The sequence below is a fragment of the Eleutherodactylus coqui genome, chromosome 2 (genome assembly GCF_035609145.1).
Source record: "Eleutherodactylus coqui strain aEleCoq1 chromosome 2, aEleCoq1.hap1, whole genome shotgun sequence".
In the NCBI taxonomy this organism is placed as follows: domain Eukaryota; kingdom Metazoa; phylum Chordata; class Amphibia; order Anura; family Eleutherodactylidae; genus Eleutherodactylus; species Eleutherodactylus coqui.
Genome location: NC_089838.1, coordinates 273,362,911 through 273,384,350, shown reverse-complemented (window position 1 = coordinate 273,384,350; position 21,440 = coordinate 273,362,911). Strand labels below are relative to the sequence as shown.

General features: G+C 41.0%; 1 protein-coding gene across 1 annotated transcript; it reads left to right on the top strand.

The window, feature by feature from the left end:
- Positions 1–1,633: 1,633 nt before the first annotated feature.
- On the top strand, positions 1,634–21,123 carry LOC136610799 (disintegrin and metalloproteinase domain-containing protein 9-like). The gene is made up of 10 exons (XM_066590001.1): positions 1,634–1,700; positions 3,314–3,450; positions 4,093–4,273; positions 6,380–6,575; positions 9,746–9,851; positions 12,709–12,892; positions 13,932–14,012; positions 15,245–15,356; positions 17,154–17,295; positions 20,800–21,123. The coding sequence occupies exons 1-10, from the start codon at positions 1,668–1,670 to the stop codon at positions 20,876–20,878; spliced, it is 1,251 nt and encodes a 416-aa protein (XP_066446098.1). The 5' UTR covers positions 1,634–1,667; the 3' UTR covers positions 20,879–21,123.
- The last annotated feature ends 317 nt before the right edge of the window (positions 21,124–21,440 follow it).

The window sequence follows — 21,440 nt, the reverse complement described above, 5'->3', positions numbered from 1 at the left end:
GCCCATAAGGCCTCTCTTCTCCATATAGGGAGCCCAGTACTATGGATAAAGCATTAAAGTTGGGGGCCCTGTTACAGGTTTTGCATTGGGGCCCAGAAGCTTCAAGTTACGCCTCTGATTATAGATAATTGTGTGTTAATATCACTATTATGTTGGTAATATTTTAATCATGGGCAAAAGAGTGAGAAATAGCTGTAAGTTGGCACAACCGTGTGGTACTTTTTGGCCATAGTGTGGAGACTGCTGTTCAGAATAGTCCAGAAACATCAACTGCATCACTAACTCTTCAAAGAAATAAGTAAAAATGGTGTCCTGCGTATTTTACTCAGAGCAAATGAACTTTATCTTATGTGAAATAAATGTCACTTACTTTTGTGGGAGATCCCCTCCTTGGAGACCACCCAAACCAGGAAGATACGCCTTATAGTCTCAGACTGCTGATAACAGGAACTCCAAGTTGTTGTCTGGATGTGGCTTTTAAAAACACTTATTTATTAAACCAACAAAGTAAAACAAGCAAAACATACAGATAAATATGCATATGGAGGGCAGAAGCGACGCGTTTCAGGGTAGTGGCACTTCTTTTTTAAAAATATTATTACTAACTTTGCGTCATTCTTCCATAATAACATAAATTTTCTTGAGTTTACAACTAAGGGATGGGGTTGCAGCATATATTTGAAAAATGTGCTTCAGCAGAAGCTTCCATGCAAGATGCTCTTGAATAGCATATTGTCATTATTGTTCTCTCAAAGGATATGAGATGCATTCAAATTCTAAGGTCTCCAAACATTTTGCTTGGGAATAGGGGCAGATAAAAACATATTTTAGAAGACGCTGGCGTTCTTCAGGGATGAGTGAAACAGGTGGCAGCATTTTTCAGCGCGCAGAACATTCGTGACAGCCACGTGGAATTAAAAGCCTCTTTAATACATAAAGCAGTGATGTTCATGTTCCAAGAATAGCGTGTAACCATCCATTCTCTTCTCTTGGGTGCAATGAACCCATCAACATTTATCAGCAGTTGAGTGAAATATGCGGTGAAGGTGTCATGGACGTAAAATTCTCATTTGCACAAGGAAAGACTAGGAGCAATGGGATGAAAGGGAGGAGACACAAATTAGATATTAGAAAAAACTTTCTGACAGTGAGGGTGATCAATGAGTGGAACAGGTTACCACGGGAGGTGGCGAGTTCTCCTTCAATGGAAGTGTTCAAACAAAGGCTGGACAAATATCTGTCTGGGATGATTTAGTGAATCCTGCACTGAGCTGAGGGTTGGACCCGATGACCCTGGAGGTCCCTTCCAACTCTACCATTCTATGATTCTATGAAAATGTGTATTTATGGGTGACACATGATGATATAATGAACGGTGCCTTCATTCTGTCAGTTGTCACAATGGATGAGACGTGGATGAAGGACACTCTTCGTAGTTGCAAGTTTTCAGGTCATGGCACTCTTCTATCAAAGGTTTTCCAGTGGGGAAAACAGACCCCCTAAAGAAGTGTTTGCAGTGGCCATGGTATTGGCGTGAAAAAATTGGTACATCAAGATGGGGAAGTGACAATGCTTTCAGTATGGTCTGAATAGTTGCTAAAACTTTTCTTCTTTTTTTTTTTAGTGACGGACAACATTCTGGAATTGGAAAAACCTATTTTGGAAAGATGTGCTCTAACAACAATGGGGCAGTACTTACGGTATTAATTATCTCTAGATGAGCTTTTAATTCGGCATGAATGACACATGAACAACAAAAGTGTTACTATATTGTCCAAAAATAGCAAAAATCTCAAATATTCATACTGTTAGGAAGTGTTCATTATAGGAGGATGAACATTATGATTATGATGCTGATTATGGTGATAAAGATTGTGATTATGATGATGATTGTGATGACATTCGTCACCATTATTATTATCATTGTTAGTAGCAGTTAATATGATGATCGTTACATATTTATGAGATTTCAGCAAATCCTAATGGGCTGTACACAGACACTTTGATTACAATTCAGAACAGTTGAACTGTATCACTTTGCAGAACAAACTATTCACCGCAGGGAATTACTTTTGATCTATTGGCTTTACTCAGAAGAAGTCAAAATGAGGAAGGGGACAGAAATATTTCCGTAGCTTTGAAATTTCAATATAATAACTTGGTTGAACTGATTTGACATAAGATAAACTATAGGGGTAACTACCAGGGGATGGCACCAAACAACCAAGAGCCCTTTTATGTGGCACAATCTCGGTCATGTAATGAGCACCAGTAGATGAGATTGGCGCTCATTTACCTGGCCTTCACATAGGCTGACTCAGACAGTTTTAGGGGATGTATTATGGCTTGAAAGCTATGGAATCAGTGTCCTTTGTTGTGCTATGCTCTTTTCCTAACTCCCATTCATTTCTATGAGAGTTACGGAAATAGCATAAGACAGACCGCTTGGCTGTTTCTGTATCCCGAACACCCTCGGCCACTGAATATAGTCAGGATGCAAGAGTGGCACAGTTTCCAGTCCTTGGGGAAGGTCAAATCTTTAGATAGGTGTGGGTTGCATGGGTAGGACCACATCTATCAGACTTTTATGATATAAAGTCTGTGGATATGTCATAAGATTTTGAGATGGGAATATCCATTCAAAGAGAGACTACTTTGATGTGTATCCGCTCAACTGTTGTCAACTGCATTATGCTCCTTTCATCCATCCATCCATAATTTGATATGCCATGTATTCTCCACTGCTTTGCAGCTACCTAGTGGCCAAGTTGCACTATTATTAGATTGGTCCTGCTGTGGTGTTATGCTGCAGGCCCTGAAGTTGAAAAAGTAAACTGTTGTAATGTCCTTTATGTATCTGGATCTGGTGGATCTTCCAACCTAAATTTGATTGCTATGTCAACTCCAGTGTGGCAGTGTGGAAGCACAAGCCTAGGTGCCATGGTTGCCTTGCATCAAGAACCACCTGTGCTTGCACCTTGTTTCCAACTCTTTCCATACCTGCGGGTTGGTCAACTGCAACTGCAATCCAAGCAACCAATACCAAGCATATGAGGGACATGGAAATACTGGGGCATATTGGCTAGTGCAGGGTAACAACCAATAATTTTGATCCAAATAAGTCATAAACTGGATACTGAACTGAAACCACCGAAATGTAAGATGTTTTTCTTGTGTATTCACTAAAAAACACACTACTTATCGGTTGCAGGTCTGACAATTCTCTTTTCTGCTCCAGGAAGGGTAGTTAGAATTTGGTATAATGAAGAAAATTGTGCATTATCAGTATTTCACGTCTGTTTAATGTATGCAGTTTCAAAAAGAATGGTCCTTAGAGAAATTCTCCAGCCTTATTTCTCATATCTTGGGTCACAATATTGGGATGCTGCACCATCGCTCCGGAGCATGTACCTGCCCAGCTTCTACTTGTATCATGGACGACAATATGATGTAAGTTCAGTTCTTTTTATTATAACGGTATACACTGTAGAGTGCTATAGAATGGGACTGACTTGAAGAGTAGTTGACTGAATGATTGTAAAGCCCTTTGTGTAAAAACAAAACAGGATCTGGACATTTATTTAACTTTCTTAGGGGTGTACTGCTGACATATACAATGGGAAAATCACTCAATGTCTGTGCCGATAGAATTTAATGGGCAACCATATGCCAAAAGGCAGTCTAGAGCAAACATATACAAGTGTATATGCATGCAATTGCATGTCTATACATTAGGAAACAGTCTTGATGAAAATAAGCACTGAATGTAGGGTTAATTTAACCTTACTTTGATGTTTGCCATTTACTGTTGGGAGTGGTGACGGTTTTTAACTTGGTCCTCCACTCCTCATATATGTCCGAGGCCTTTTTTTTCTAAAATTAGTGTGGAATAAGGCTATATAGTAGTCATGTGTGGCAAATTTGTTGCAGAAATGTCTATGACGGTCCCATTTATCTGAATGGGCCCTGCAGAAAATCATGTGTTTGCTGCCAACACTACTCCATTCAGAAGAATAGAACTGATTTTCGCAACTACTTAGCTGATTGGAATCATGATGGCATGATGGCTGTATACATTTTTTTCATATCCAGGATGGCTGCCAATTCAAAGAGCTTCAGCAACTGCAGCTTGCTAGAATTCCAGACTTTCATCATGAAGACTGGAGCTTTGTGTCTTTTGACGCATTCTAACACAAAGCCTCGGTTGGCCTCTTCTTTGTGTGGAGACACAGTACTGGATAATGGGGAGTCATGTGACTGTGGAACAGAAGCGGTCAGTCAGCGGAATACTTTACTTATTACCGTAAATGGTATTTTTGACGTTAATATATGTGTAGAGGCTAGTTATTGTATGTTGAATTGGTGTATAATTGGTACATGATTGTAATACGCTGTTATTTATTATTGGTATAAGTATGTGGGTATAGTTGTTGACAGAAGAAAATACAGTGCATGTTTTTCCTTATTGACTATTAAATGACAACAGTACGAAAAGATAATATCTTCATTGATCCTAATCTTCACTGTGCCAATCCAAAAGTCAATCCCACAATCTTTGATTGCCAAAATTGGATGGATATGAAAAAATAGTCATTTAACAGCCATGGTAATTAGGGAATAGAAGAGCTTACATACAGTGTCAGAAGATATCAGGTATATTTACACAATGGAAACCAAATTTACCATATCCAAATCTGGAGAACTAAGTACTTTTGTTTTTAAAGGCTTACCCGTCAAATAACTTCTGCAGTAACGTGAAGACATATACAAACTTCTATTGAAGGAGCTAGCATCGTGAAACAGTGGCCCTTTAAAAAGAGAACTCTATAAGATACCTATAGAAAATTAAAACTGAAGCTGTAGAGCAGCTGTACTGATGTACAGTCCTCCAAACCAGAGTAACTTCAAGAGGACTGCCATGTCAGTTAGCGGGTACAATCAGTGTTGTCACAAGAATGACAGAGCATTCCTGAAGCCGTAGTCATATGTCATATATGCTCTATATTCTTCCCTACCCTCAATCCAGGGACAGGCTAGGCCCCCTAGGTTCAAGATGTGAGACCTTTTTCATTAGGATGATCACCTTGCTTTTAGGCAGGGTCTGCCTTTTACGATTGTGTGGGCAAACTAAGCACAGGGCCCACACGTTCGTGACCGAGAGCAGATACGCACGGCCCTGAACTACAAGGAGGATGACATGGCCCTACCTGAGCGGGGACATCACCCTGATAAAGGGCAGCCCAGCGGTCTTCGGAACTGGGCCCTAGCTGATTATAGGAACCACGCACCAGAACAGGATACATACACATGCCACAGGACAGGAACAGAACAACAGGGCACACAGAGCCAGAAAACACAGCATACAGCAGCCAAAATGCAACCACTAGTAACAGATGATAAGCTGAATATAAATAGCAGGTATTAGTTGACATTTTGATCAAAACGTGGAAGCTAGCAGGCCACTTCACGGCTCCTGGCTATACCGTTAGTCCCTACACTAACCAGGATTCCAAAGGCACCGGACACACAGCTGCAACAGCACAGACAACAGCACACAAGTCACACAGCAAGCTGCAACACAACCTTTCTTGCAGCCACCACACATAGAACCTGTTCACACCACAAACAGACAGAATGAGCACAGAACAGGACTGCTCACACCAGGCTACAACAGGTAGTGCATACAACACGGACTCCACCCAAAGCTCACATGCTCACAGATGAAACACCACAGCAAGTCTAAATGTCCTCATACCAGGGGGATAGACAGTCAGCCACCGTGCTGACATAGGGAAACTGTGTCAGGGATTCACCAAGTGACACACAGACGAGACATAAGACGTTTGGAGGCCGCACCTGTCAGGGGAAGGGAAGATGGGGTCTGCATATGATACAGACAAGGTCTTCAGGTGTCCAAACCATCTTTGAGAAGCAGAGAGTCACAACAGACCTACATGCAAACACTCAAACACCAGCCTCCAGTACTGCCAGGAGCTGGGTTTATATGTGCTGCAGACTAAAGGGGATTGGCTTCTGAAGAATACCACGCCCAGCCAGCTCAATTAACCCCAACCTGTGCAGGTGTGCTCCTGGAACCCAGTAAAACAACAGATCTTAGCCAGCACAACCTAACACCGCCATGCCAACGTTAGTTAGCGATAACATTCCCACTCCTATATTGGTGTTTCCCATGAATTGTTTTATTACATATTTATGTAGGTCCATTATCAACATTAATTATTCCTTGGCCTGACATGTTGGTGATGTCCATGAAGTGTGCTGTACTTTCGCCCTGCACGAATGTAACACATTCCAACCGTAGAATACAGAGAGAAAATACCACAAGGTTTCTGATACATGACTGTCTGTGTTTACTTAGTTTCTTCCATATGGAACAGTTTGTAGAAAAAAATCAGAGGAATGTGATTTACCCGAGTATTGCTCTGGAACAACGTCAGCCTGTCCCCAAGATGTCTTCCAGCAAAATGGCAATCCATGCAACGACAAGAAGAGTGTTTGCTATGAAGGGAAGTGTCAGAATGTTGATTTGCAATGTGTACAATTCTTCGGTCCAGGTATTTACTGTAGCTCATTTTTCTTCATAAGGGAAACTATACATTTATTTGTGTAGGGTTCACTTTTGTGGTATATAGTTATCATTTCAGCATTTCTGTCTCCTGCTTATGCCGTGCTCTAAGTACAAACAGTTTCCTAATATTGCAGTCTTCTGAGTTTGAATATAAGTAAAAATCCTAGCAGGCATTCCGAGCATTAATGGGGTTGTTCAAATTTGAAGGATTTATGCTCAGTCCTCAGCCAGATCACTAATAGGAGATTGCCAGGGATCTGCCCACTCAGAACCCCGGCTGATCATCTGTTTACTGGGACACTGTTTTGATATAAGGAACAGGGAGCAGACAGCTCTATTAACTCTGCAGTGGACAGATATGGTATTGCAGTCACAGTTCCCACTGAAGTGAATTGGAGCTGTGACTGCAGTACCATGCCGGGCCACTGCGCAATGGTCTGTGATGAGGTTCTTTTCATCCAGGGTTCTTGGATGCCTGAGGTAGCTCAGGTTAGACAAGTTTGTCCCTATCCTATTTCTCCCTAAATTTAGAGTTGTCACTCTAAAAAGGGCATCCCCCACACCTGATAGCTATTTCCTGAATCAATTGCTTGATTGGCATGCACGTAACCACTTTTCATAGTAACACTTTTAAAGTCTTGTGTTCATCATTGGACATAGTTACAGCATAATTGTAATAACATTCATTCCACAAGCTACAGTACCATTATATGGGTACACTGTGTTATTAAAGGGGTTTTGTCATTAGAAAAAAAAATCAATACTTACCTATTCCTCCCCAAGCAGTCTTCTTACTTACCGCATCTTCTACTCAACCTATCTTCTCCTGGCTCCTCCAGTCTCAGGTCACCTCACCTCCAGCCAGCTGGATCCTCTTCTTTCTGTTTTAGAGCATCCATTAGCCGCAGCTCACTTCCTACAGGGCGACGAATGCTATGGGTGACGTAGCATTCACTGCCTAGCACGGAATGCCGAAACATCGTCAGCCTGCCTTATCGTGCATGCGCGATATCTCGCTGCTAGTGTTTCATGCCGAGTTTTCAGCATTCCCTGCTAGGTAGTAAACACTACGTCACTAGTGATGTAGCGTACCTTGCCCTGCAGGAAACAGAATGCCGGCAATGTATGTTTTGTCACAGGAAGAAGAGGATCCAGCTAGCTGGAGGTGATGTGACCCGGGGGACAGGAGGAGCCAGGAGAAGATCAGTGAGGTGAATATCTGGTAACAAGGCTGCCTGGGGAGAAATAGGTAAGTATAGTTTTTTTTTGATGACAGAACCCCTTTAACGATGACGATACCATATATAGGTAAACTGGCATGAGTGTAGCCAGTGGTGTAACTTGAAGCTGCTGGGTTCAACGCAAGGCCTACCACCTGCCCTGTGTCATTTATAATACTGGTGTCTTACGTGGCAAAGAAGCTTTGGTATCTTTCAGGCACCAGGGCCTTGATGCTACTGCTACATCTGCTCCTCCTCTAGCTTTGACTATAATCAAACAATATTACCATGGCATGCATACTGCAGTGGAAATCCAGGAAGATGTTGTAGGGCTCATAGAGGAAAGGTTGGACACATCTTAGGATTCTTTTACATCGGCCAACTAACGGCTGAAACAATTGCTCAAACTAGCTATGTTGACTGAAAGTTGTCCCATGTAAATGTGGTACCCGACCATGTACTGAGCGAGAAATTGTTCATTAGTCGCTAGTTGCTTCGTTTCAGCTAATTGAAACAAAGCGGCTAGTGAGTAAAGGCACATTTACACTGGATGAATGTCGGGCAAACGATGCCTGACACTCGTCCCCTGCACATACTCACTCCCATGCTGTTACATAGGAGCGAGTATTACTGGCTTGCTCAGAGCGTCCATCCAGGGGGCCGGGGTGGCTGTGTCAGGGAAATTCTGGATACAGCACCAATCAGGCCCAACCCCAATGCCCCGTTGCCGCTGGTAAAGAAAAACACCACACACAGAGGTCTGGTATAGTTCCTCACACGGGGAGTAACTGCGCACTTTATTACAGATTACATGGGGCTTTATACTCCTTGTCACCTCACTAGAAATGTGTAACTGTTCTTAGTGGCCCAAATCCACCGCATAACCATATATGTGATGTCCGCAGTTCTGCCTGAGGCAGTGTTAGTCACATAAGCAGTCGTTATCTAGATAAGCTGATTCTGGAAAAACAGCCAAGCACGCAGCCTTCGTATTCGGTTCTGTATCATCTCTGAATTTCTGGACACATCTCTCTTGGCCTTGCAAAGCCTTGGCATATCTGATATGATTTTTAAGGCTACATATTAAGTTTTTTGCATTTTAGCATTGCATAGAACTTGCATACAGGTATAAAAGCATAAAAAACATATGGCAATATATACATATACCCTCACAGCTGGAGGAGATTTCACTCCTCGTGCTCCCCCCGCCCCTCTCCATTCACTTAACACAGTGGCCGTTCAGTACTGAATGTCTGCTGTTTACACTGAACGATCAGCGATCAGGATTCATAAAATCCTGAATGGGGATCGATCAGTGTAAACAGCAGCCATTCAATACTGTGTTAAGTGAATGGAGAGGGGTGGGACAAAGGCAGGAGTGAAATCTCCTCCAGCCGCCCCGCCCCCTGCTGGTCACTCTGTGAGTGAGCCAGTAATACTCGCTCCTGTGTAACAGCATGGGAGTGAGTATGTGCGGGGACTTCTCAGTCAGTATAAATCAACAGCTGTTCATCTTTGAATTACTGCCTGTTCACAGTGAATGGAGGTGGGCAGCCGAAAGAGATATCTGGTACGGTACACGTCCATTCACTAAGCGACTATTGCTCCTGTGTGAAAGTACTGAAGCGACAGTCATTGGGAGGGCTGTCAGTACATGGTTGAATTATGAGAATGATCATATTAAGCTTGTATCTCCTGGGTCCCAATGTAAAGTCTGTACGAGGGCCTCCACCTATCATATGCCATTTATGATATTGGTGTCAACTCATGTGGCAAAGAGGTCTTTGGACTCCCTCAGATAGCAAGGCTTGGGTGCTACTGCTACGTCTGCTCAACCTATAACTATGACTTTTTATATGGACAACTTGGGGCAGTCTTTTGCCAACGTTGCTAATTATTAAGTCAGGGGTAGTAAAAATAATATTGTTTTTCTCAGCTTCAAGAAATGCTGACTCGGAATGCTACCAAAAGCTAAATATCATCGGAGACAGATTTGGAAATTGTGGAGGAGTCAAAGGATTTTATAGAAGCTGCCAGCCACAGTAAGTCATACTCATTTAAAGTCATGATTTATCAATGTCCTTTTTTGAGGAAGAAATGTACCATAAGAATGATTTTGTGACCATCTTATAAATAGCATGCCATTATAGGTTGGGAGAACAGGGGGCCTGTGCAGCTGGCAGGGCGCTTTCTGTTTCAGCAATAGATTTCAATGAAGAAGGCCATATCTCTATTGAAGTGTATGAAAAGTAGGGTGCTCGAAAAATTGCCCAGTGACTCCTAATCTGTAGGTGAAGGTCCTGCAGCTATCAAGTATTTATGGCATACCTTGTGGGTATGGCACAAATTCTTAAGAGGGAAATGTTATATTGGTTAGAGCAACAGGAGATTACTACAGCCATTGAAGGAGATACTAATGGGACACGCTTCTTAAAAAGGTAACTGTTTTCTATTGGTAACTGTGGATTAAAATTTATTGGACATGCTTCATATAAAAAAGTTCCACAAATATGCATAAATTGGATGTAAGGCTGCTCAAATACACTTCACTTTCTACTGCAGGTAAAATGGCACTCATTGACGTCAATAAGCATCCATGTTTGTGCAGAGTTATTCAGCATGAGGGCTCAGTCACACGGGCGTTTTTACGCGCGTATATACACTACCGTTCAAAAGTTTGGGGTCACCCAAACAATTTTGTGTTTTCCATGAAAAGTCACACTTATTCACCACCATGCGTTGTGAAATGAATAGAAAATAGAGCCAAGACATTGACAAGGTTAGAAATAATGATTTGTATTTGAAATAACTGTTTTTACATCAAACTTTGCTTTCGTCAAAGAATCCTCCTTTTGCAGCAATTACAGCATTGCACACCTTTGACATTCTAGCTGTTAATTTGTTGAGGTAAGCTTGTGAAATTGCACCCCACGCTTCTAGAAGCATCTCCCACAAGTTGGATTGGTTGGATGGGCACTTCTGGCGTACCATACGGTCAAGCTGCTCCCACAACAGCTCAATGGGGTTCAGATCTGGTGACTGCGCTGGCCACTCCATTACCGATAGAATACCAGCTGCCTGCTTCTGCTGTAAATAGTTCTTGCACAATTTGGAGGTGTGTTTAGGGTCATTGTCCTGTTGTAGGATGAAATTGGTTCCAATCAAGCGCTGTCCACTGGGTATGGCATGGCGTTGCAAAATGGAGTGATAGCCTTCCTTATTCAGAATCCCTTTTACCCTGTACAAATCTCCCACCTTACCAGCACCAAAGCAACCCCAGACCATCACATTACCTCCACCATGCTTAACAGATGGCGTCAGGCATTCTTCCAGCATCTTTTCATTTGTTCTGCGTCTCACAAACGTTCTTCTTTGTGATCCAAACACCTCAAACTTGGATTTATCCGTCCACAACACTTTTTTCCAGTCTTCCTCTGTCCAATGTCTGTGTTCTTTTGCCCATCTTAATCTTTTTCTTTTATTGGCCAGTCTCAGATATGGCTTTTTCTTTGCCACTCTGCCCTGAAGCCCAAAATCCCGCAGCCGCCTCTTCACTGTAGATGTTGACACTGGTGTTTTGCGGGTACTATTTAATGAAGATGCCAGTTGGGTACCTGTGAGGCGTCTATTTCTCAAACTAGAGACTCTAATGTGCTTATCTTCTTGCTTAGTTGTGCAACGCGGCCTCCCACTTCTTTTTCTACTCTGGTTAGAGCCTGTTTGTGCTGTCCTCTGAAGGGAGTAGTACACACCGTTGTAGGAAATCTTCAATTTCTTAGCAATTTCTCGCATGGAATAGCCTTCATTTCTAAGAACAAGAATAGACTGTCGAGTTTCAGATGAAAGTTCTCTTTTTCTGGGCATTTTGAGCGTTTAATTGACCCCACAAATGTGATGCTCCAGAAACTCAATCTGCTCACAGGAAGGTCAGTTTTGTAGCTTCTATAACGAGCTAGACTGTTTTCAGATGTGTGAACATGATTGCACAAGGGTTTTCTAATCATCAATTAGCCTTCTGAGCCAATGAGCAAACACATTGTACCATTAGAACACTGGAGTGATAGTTGCTGGAAATGGGCCTCTATTCACCTTTGTAGATTTTGCACAAAAAACCAGGCATTTGCAGCTAGAATAGTCATTTACCACATTAGCAATGTATAGAGTGCATTTGTTTAAAGTTAGGACTAGTTTAAAGTTATCTTCATTGAAAAGTACAGTGCTTTTCCTTCAAAAATAAGGACATTTCAATGTGACCCCAAACTTTTGAACGGTAGTGTACGTACGTAAAAACGCCCGTGTGACTAAGCCCTGTAAGCAACTATTTTCCGAGATTTTTTTTTTTCTAGCTAGAAGTCGATCCTCCTTTGATGCTTTTATATGGCAAATGGATTGGGGTAGTCCTTGTGGGACAGCCCCTTTTGAGGTTTACAAATAACTAGCTTGAAAGACCAATGATCCAATGGAGTCGGAGGTTTTGAAAGAAGGTTTGCAATATGTTCTTGATTAAAGCTGGCCATGACAAGGAAAAGTAACCCAAATTTTATTTTCCTTTTGTTTGTCTATGAAAATTTGTAAATTAAGGTACAATAATAAGGTTCAGTGATATCATAAAGTTATTAAAAAGAACCTTAAAGCCAGGTCCACACAGGGGCCGATTTCCAGCGGAATGTCCGCAGTGGGCATTCCCCTGCAGATCAGCCGTGGAAAGCCTGCCTCCAAACCCGTACTATTTGGATCATCATTGAGAGGGAGTGAATTCCACAATGGAGGCGGCGATAAAAGTGACATGCCACGGATTTGATTTTTAAAATCTCGTCCATTGTAAATGTTGCAGAATTTCTGCTCTGTGTGAATCCCACCTTATCACTAATGGCTTTGTTGTCTCTTTTGTATCTCCAGGGATGTATTGTGTGGAAAACTTCATTGCATGACAACGGATGAAGAAGCAAAATACAGACCAGACATGGCTATATCTTTCTCCTATACCTCCAAACATCACATCTGTTTATCGGGAGACCTTTTGACTGATCATTTTATTGACCCTCTTTGGGTTAAAGATGGGACGATATGTGGTGAAAATAAGGTAACAATTGCAAGTACAAAATGTTATCACCATGTGATAAAATGAGCAAAAAGGGTGCCTTTAGACGGAACGATTATAATTATCATTCAAAAAATCATTTATGCGAATGGAAGTCTAAACGCCAGCCAATGAATGAACGAGAATCGTGCACTTCTCGTTCGTTGCTCAGTTTCTGTAGGACTAAAAATGTAATTGTTGGCTCATTCACTTGCCGTTCCATTTAAACACTTCTCATTGTGTTTGACATAGCGAATGTGAAACACGGAACAAGAAGTGAACTATTCTCATTGAAAAAGTCAACGATGAATCAGGCTGCATGAAAGGACGAGTTGGTGATGACGTCACCAGCTCGTGCAAACGAGGTCATACCATCTAAAAGGAGCCGAAGTGTAAGGCTTTATGGGATAATTCATGTACATCTGAGTTACCCAATGATATAATTCCTTCTTAGTAAGGTGATTGACTACATTCTATTAATAGTAGACAACCTAAGTGTTCCTAGACAATGGAGCATGTTTATTGGGTCTTCTTAGCAGTGCTTTGGACATCAATTTCAAGGGCTCCAGTTTAAGAAAGTACCTACCCCTGATTTGATTATGTGCTTGTAAGGTAGTTTATGCCATTATCAATTAAAAATATTCTAACTTGAGACTGTAATTTTATGGAAAACTAATAACTTGTTGTAAAATCCCCAGAACATCAACCAAAAAAAATAAATAAGAGAAAATATGTAAGGTTAAAAAATATTAATGGGGTTTGCTGGGAACATAATCTTTTTTATGGTTTGGGAACCCACAGGTGCCCAATGACTTACATGTTTATCATTGGTGAGGAGCCAGTTTTTACAGAAAGTTTTCTAAAAGAATGTGCCATAGATCTAAAAAGTAGGGTACCCACCTCAGGGACCTCCAATATCAGGAGCCCCTTGAACTTATAGTTCATTGAGGATTCTTCCACAAATGACTTGAAACTGATTTTCTTCTCTGCTTTTTACTTGAACATTAACATAAATCTCCAACTTTTGTTATTATGTTTTCAGATTTGCATTAATAAAAAATGCACCAACATCTCTTGGTCAGACAGCACTTGTACACGGGAGACCACTTGTAATGGTCATGGGGTAAGTACCGTATTTTTCCACTCTATAAGACGCACTTTTCTCCCCCCCTCACCCCCAAAAAAGTCAGTGCGTCTTATAGCGCGAACGTACCGAAATTCCAGTTTTCCGGCACAATCGCTAGTTTAATGTGTGATCATGCAAACTAAATCGCAGTCATACAAACAAACTTGTAATCATTTACTCGTACCGCTGATTGGTGGTGAGTGCCGGTGGGAACTGCTGCTGCTCCCTGCCTCCACCAAGCAGATTCTTTTGTTTCTTGGCTCATACACGAGTGTCGCTGTCACAGAGCTTTGGTGTTTCAGATCTCTGCTGCTCTTTCTACTCTTTTGCCTGGTACTATCCCCTGCACTGTCTATGAGTTCAAAATATGCTATGGTGGCTGCTTCTTATCATCCGATGCGTCTTTATAGAGCGTTGTGATGCAACGTTTACCAGAACTATTATATCTATATCTACCTGTATCTGGTAATAAAAGTAAAACAGAAGTCTTAAAACCAACTAGTTTTTCATATAGGATACTTGCCAAACAGGCAGTATCTACTGCTATGGAGGCCACAGAAGTATAACCCTACCTAGGGTTTGTCTCAGGATTGTTCCATCACACTTCCTCCTTGATTTTCTTGACCTGTTCACACTCCTCTAAGCATTACTAGACAAAACAGAGGAGAACTTGCTTGATTATGATATTCTCCTTATTTTAACCCTTTGCAATTCAATTTTGGATTCAGGGTTTCCTAGGGGCTTTCTCTTTCTGCCATTATACAATGGCGCCATCTGCTGACTAAAGCCAGTACTGCGGTACAGGCTATGCTGCAGAGGCCCCCGACAACAGAGCGGCTAGTAATATACAGTAAGAATACCCGGCCAGATGTCTTCCAACATCAGAGCTGTACAGCCTTCCATCAGAATGTCTTTAGATGTCAGACAGTGGATTGGAAAGGGTTAAAGGATGCAGTGGGCTGTGTAATGGCTCCTCAGCATGGCTTCCAATCCATCCATAGTAACCTCCGCATGGTGTTTGTATATCTCCACCACAATATGGGTTCACCGTAAAAGAAAATTACCGTTGAAATTTAGATAAAATATTACATTTAAAGAGAGAGTTGAAATCCTGTTCCTCTATTCCACCAGCTTGTCACTGGGAATCAGGGAATTTGATATTGATCTGGGAAAAATTAAAATGTTCAGCCAGAATGTACTTGTTTGTCTTCTTTTTTTTACTTTTTAAGGTTTGCAATAATAAACATAAGTGCCACTGTGACCTGGGCTGGAATCCACCATTTTGCAATAAGACTGGTGATTTTGGTAAACTACATTCAAGATCACGGACATATGATCCTGGTTAGTGTTTTCCATTATTCATCTTAAGAAGAGCCCATGAGTGCTGAAGAGCAAATGTTAAAACGTAGTAACTTGGCACCTCATTTTGAAGTCATCAATTTATTTGTAACATATTCACACAAGTGTATGTGTAATTGCACGCTGCAAATATTTGCGCACTGAGGCCTCATTCAGACGAGCGTTTTTTTTTGCGCGCCTATGTGTGCGAAAAAAATGCGCTCCTTGCTTATGAGGAAAACATGGGAATGGGGAAAGTTTGTGCATTAAACTTTGCTCATTCACTGGAGCAGCTGCTGCACGAAGGTCCCGTCATCACTGAACACCGTGACAGCACTGTCACAGTGTTCAATGATGAGGGGATTGCAGCGAGGATGAAAGAATTCCCTACCACAGCTGTCACAGAGGACCGTAATGCTATCCTATTACTTTCAATGCTGCTGCTGCCCCATTGAAAGCAATGGAATGAAGGCAACCCCGCAGCGATTATTTTTTTCGGGAGGGAGGGGGAAGGGGCTCTTATCCCTGATCCTTGGCAGTCTTCTGTATTCTGGTGGCCGGGGATTGAAAAATCCCCGCCTCCAGAAGCACTGCCTCTGATTGCCTGAGCTCTGTGACCAATCAGAGGCAGTGCTCAGCTGTCATTCACTGAATGGCCTTTTTGCGTGCATATTTTACTACTTTTTTTCCTGCCTGCAGGGCTTGTTTATGTTTGCGCAGGACACAGAGATGCAACGACTGAAATGTCTAATTCGTCTGATGTGTTCTTTTCCCAGCGGAATTACGCAGCATTTCACGCATCTCCTAGTGCATTGTATGTGCATTTGTGCACCCCCATTGACCTCTTTGGAGAACTTTGGGGCGCAAATAAGCAAAACATGTACACAAAATACAGAAATGTGGAGAAACCTATTGAAATCAATGGAATGTCTTCTCTGCGTATTCCACGGAAAATACACCCTTGTGAAGCCGGCCTAAGCGTTGTACCTTACTCTACTATAAATTCTGTACATCCCCTGTGTTAAGCAAACAGATATGTGCTACTTATGGTGATCCCTCCAATCAAATACAATGGTATATTAGAGCGATTTGAATATTTTTATTAAAAGCAGGCTAAACTGCAGCACTCAATGCCAAGCAGTGGCTGCAAAAGGAAATCAAATTTTGGAATGCATAAAATACATATTACATTGATGTACAAATATAATATTCATGGGATATGTTACATAATATTCATCATAACGATATAATATGAAAAGGATAAAGGGATATGGAAGATGGACAATAGATGAATAGATGAGATGGGTGACTACCCTCATAACAAAAGACTAGAATAATTGAACCTCTGTTGCTTGGAAATAGACTCCTTCAACGTAATGTTATTATATAATATTTATACAAGGTCTGTACAAAGAATTGGCAAGTGAACGTTTCATTTCAAGACCAATGCAAAGACAGAATTATAAATGGGCAGACATCACATAACTAAAAATGTTAGAAGGAGGTGGGTCGGGGTGGGGGGTGTAGAATAAGGGGGATAGGGTGTTGCTAAATCCAAACAACTTATCCAACTACCTTGGTAAGATCCATCTTTGTCTACAACTACCCAGGAGTTTGGGGCGTGTGTGTGTGTGTGTGTGTGTGTGTGTGTGGGTTGTTTTGCCTTCCCTTAGGTCAGAAAGTTATATCTGAAAGGTGGAACTTGATGGCGATGTGTCTTTTCATCTATATGTGTTTTTTCTTTATGATGTAGTGTGAATGCCACAACTTAGGAACATGTATTTATTATGTTTTATACAGGTGACAATAGTGGCCAGTGTTCCAGTAAGGAGGACTTGTATCTAATAAATTGGCTCTTCGTAGTCTTTTTATTGACATTGCCTCTGGGAATCATCTTATTTATGTTCTGTAAGAGGAATTTGGCACGAAAAGTTCCATACAAGTAAGTTAGATTTTTTTCCTTTATTGGCTTTACATGATTAGTTAAATTTAACATCTAGTCATTGTGTTAAAAAAAATATAACATATAACTCTAAAGAACCTCAAACAGTATGTATTAAATGTGTAGTTTTCTGAGAAACGGTCAGCCAATTCATTTTTTCATTATTGAATTTTTCTACGCATTTTGAAAAATCATAATTTTTTTTTCTTTTTCTGTTGGCACAGCCATCTGAGGGCAATTTTCTGCAACACAAGTTGTATTTTTCATTGGTGCCATTTAATATATCCATATAATGTTCTGAAAAGCTTTTAACCCCTTTTAAGGACGTGTCTTTTTTTTCCATTTCCGTTTTTTCCTCCCCCCTTTTAAAAAATCATATGCCTTTTTTTATTCATCGACATAGATGTCTGAGGGCTTGTTTTTTGTGGGACGAGTTGTATTATTTTTCAATAGTACTATTTAATGTACCATATAATGTACTGAGAAACTTTAAAAAAATTCTAAGTAGAGAGTAATGAAAAAAACCCTAAATTCTGCCATCTTTGGGTGCGTCTTGTTTGTACAGCGTACACACTGCAACACAAATGACATGATAACTTTATACTATGGGTCAGTAAGATTACTACTCGTATGATACCAAATTTATTGTTCTTTTTTTCTTTTGCTGTAATTTTTTAAAATTATCTTCTGCCGCCATCCTCTGACAGCCATAATTTAAAAAATTTTTCCATCAACAAAGTTTTGTGAGGGCTCATTTTTTGCGGGACGTCCTGTAGTTTCTCTGATTCCATTTTGGATTACATATGACTTTTTGATCGCTTTTTATTGCATTCTTTCTTGGAGATGGGGGGACAAAAAACCCCCACAATTCTGGCATTCTTTTTTTTTTCTCTGATGATGTTCATCGTGCAGAGGAAATAATACATGACTTTGATAGATCAGACTTTTACGGATGCAGCGATACCAAATGTGCATTTTTGTTTTAGAAATTAGAGTCTTTTACTATAAATATGGCAAAGGTTTTTTTTTCTTTTAACTTTTTATTACTTTTTATTTTTTTAATAATTAGTAAAGCTTTTTTAAACTTATCTTTTACTTTTTTTATAACTCCCAGAGAGGACAAGAACTTACGATGTTTTGATCACTCCTGCAGTATGATATAATGCCATAGGCATTCTTTTAAGCTATGACACAAGTATGGCTTGATAGGCAATCTACAATAGCAGCCCTGGGGCCTTTAAGAAGGCCCCCGGCTGCTATGACAACCGCACAGTAACCTGGCATCTCATAGTGGGAGGCCGTACGGCCGTCAGAATTGACGGTGGCATCTAAAGGGTTAACAGATTCGATAAGCAGCACAGCTTATTTGAGCTGTTGTGGGCAGGTGTCGGCTGTAAGAAACAGCCAGCACTGGCATTGTATCCCTCTCTATACATACCCCGAAGCTACAGGACGTAACTTTACGCCCTGTAGTGTTAAGAGGTTAAAGACTTCAAAGTGGGGTGGATGGGAAAAAAAGCAGTTGCGTCATTTTTGGGAGTCATGTTTTAATAGTGTACACGGTGTGGGAAAAATGACATGAAAACTTTATTCTGTGGGTCAGTATGATACTAAATGTATATAGATTTTTTTTGGTCCACTACTTTTAAAATATTAAATCTTTTCTTAATTACTGTCTGTTGTCATTTTCTGACCACCAAAGCTGTTTTGCTTTTCCATCAATTGGGTTCTGTGAAGGCTTGTTTTTTGTGGAACAACCTGTAATCGTGTTAGGACCATTTTGGGGTACATGTGACTGTTTGATCACTTTTTGTTAAAATTTATCTAGGAGACTTGGAGATAGGGTCACCAAAAAAGTACAATTCTTGTATTGGGTATTTTTTTGCTGACAGGATTCACCATGCAGGATATATTGGACTTTTAACCTCCTAAAATCGCGGCCCTCTTTTCCATTTTCGTTTTTTTTCTCCCCACTTTCAAGAACTCCTCTTTTATTTATCGATAGAAGTAGCTGTCTAAGGACTTATTTTTTGTGGAGCAAGTTGTGTTTTTCCATGATACTATATAATGTACTGAAAAACATTTTAAAAGTTCTAAATGTTTTAAAATCCCCATAGGGGACTTGAACTTGAGATAATTTGATCACTCCATAGTATTACATTATACTGCAATCTGACAGACAATCAGCAATGACAGCACTTGGGTCATTCAGAAGGCCCCAGGCTGCCAGGGCAACAGAACGACACCCCAAGATCTCATTGCAGTGGAGCCATTGAAGACGCCACAATAGCGAGCGGAGGAATTAAATGCAGCTGTCAAAGTAACAGTGGCATTTACAGGGTTAATAGCCGCGATCAATGCTGTAAGATATAGCTGACAACAACACTGTATGTAGCGGGATTGGCTCCTGTTTCTCGTCCATGCAAACCCAAACACACTGGATATAGCCGTACGTCCTGTGTTGTTAAGGGTTAAAGACATGGTGATAACACGTTTATTTTTTTTTATTTTAAAAAATAGGAAAAGAGTGGTTTAAACCTCATTAATACAATACACTACAATACTTTATTACTGCACTATATTGTATTTTGTAAGCATTTTATTAAACATGCCACAGGGATAGCTTAATAGGCAAAAATAAATGGTGACAGCTCTAATACCATGGCACACTAATTGTACCTCACAATCTCATTGTGGGGTGGCCTTTCAGAGACAGAGGAAGCCCTTATCCTCTGTTGAGCCATTTAAATACTGTTGTCAAAATCTAAGCGGTTAAACTAGAGTTATCATTTAGGTGATTTGGAGTCCATGGAGCCTCTTTTAAAACTTAACCAGTTGCCTGTTTCTGCAGTGTTTGCATTCTCACCTGGTTCCCTGCTTCTGCATTGTATACTGGCAAAGTCAGCACATGAACAGCCAGCGGGCCTCTTTTCAGAAGGCTGTGCGTGTGCACTTATCTCTATGCACATGCACAGTCTTCTGTAAAGAGTCATGCTTGCTATGCACTTTGCTAGGGCACATTGCAATTGTCAAAGACAGCTGACACCCGCTGGGTATGAAGCCGCCTGGGCTCCTGACGTACTGTACATCCACTATATGTGACCAAGGGGTTAAAGGGGTCGCCTCGTCAAGATAATCCCTTTTCAAACTGTAGCTGGGCAAGTGAGCAGATGATTCAGAAGCCTCCAGGATTCAACTGCTATTGCAGATGAAAGCAGTCTTTGCAGGGGAAATATAGTGTTTAATGCTTGACATTAACATAAATGGCCCACCATAAACAGGCTAGGTCCGTCAGCATGAGGGCTGTTCTTGGTTATCAGCGCTAATAGAGAGTTAGTTCCAAACTCTGTGATGTCCACATGGCATAATAAGACATAATGGAAGATCTTGATGAGTCAATCCTAACCATTAAAAAGTTAAAAATGACCGGTCCTGACTTCTCTAATAATAATAGTTATCCTATTTTATGACCTAATCAGTTAATGTTCTGTTAATCCCCTAAAGAGCTGATGAAGAAGCCATCCCAGACTCAGTTGAAGAGGAGAGTGGTCCTTTAGAGATGAAGACTGAAGTTAACAAATGATCTATGCTTTAGAATTGTATTTGTCTAGTCTTCCATTATTATAACAGTTTCTGCTGAAGTTAAGAAAAAAAAGTTGACATAATTCCCGTTAAGGTGGTTTGACCGGAGTTGAATACCATAGCAAAGTCTAAAACATAGGTATTAAATTTATGCAAAGTACATTTGGTGTGTATGTTTATCCTATTGCATGCATGTCTACTATACAGTACCTTGTATTTCTAGAATAACATTAGCACTAGAGATGAGCGAGCATACTCAATAAGGCAAACTACTCGAGCAAGTAGTGCCTTATTCGAGTACCTGCCCGCTCGCCTCTAAAGATTCAGCTGCCGGCGCGGGTGACAGGCAAGTTGCGGCGGTGAGCGGGGGGAAGAGAGGGAGAGAGAGAGATCTTCCCTCCGTTCCTCCTCGCTCTCCCCAGCCGGCACCCGAATCTTTAGAGACGAGCGGGCTCGAATAAGGCACTACTCGCTCTAGTAGTTTGCCTTATCGAGTATGCTCGCTCATATCTAATCAGCACATTTGTACTTGCACATGTAGCAGAGATGAATGTGTCATTGCT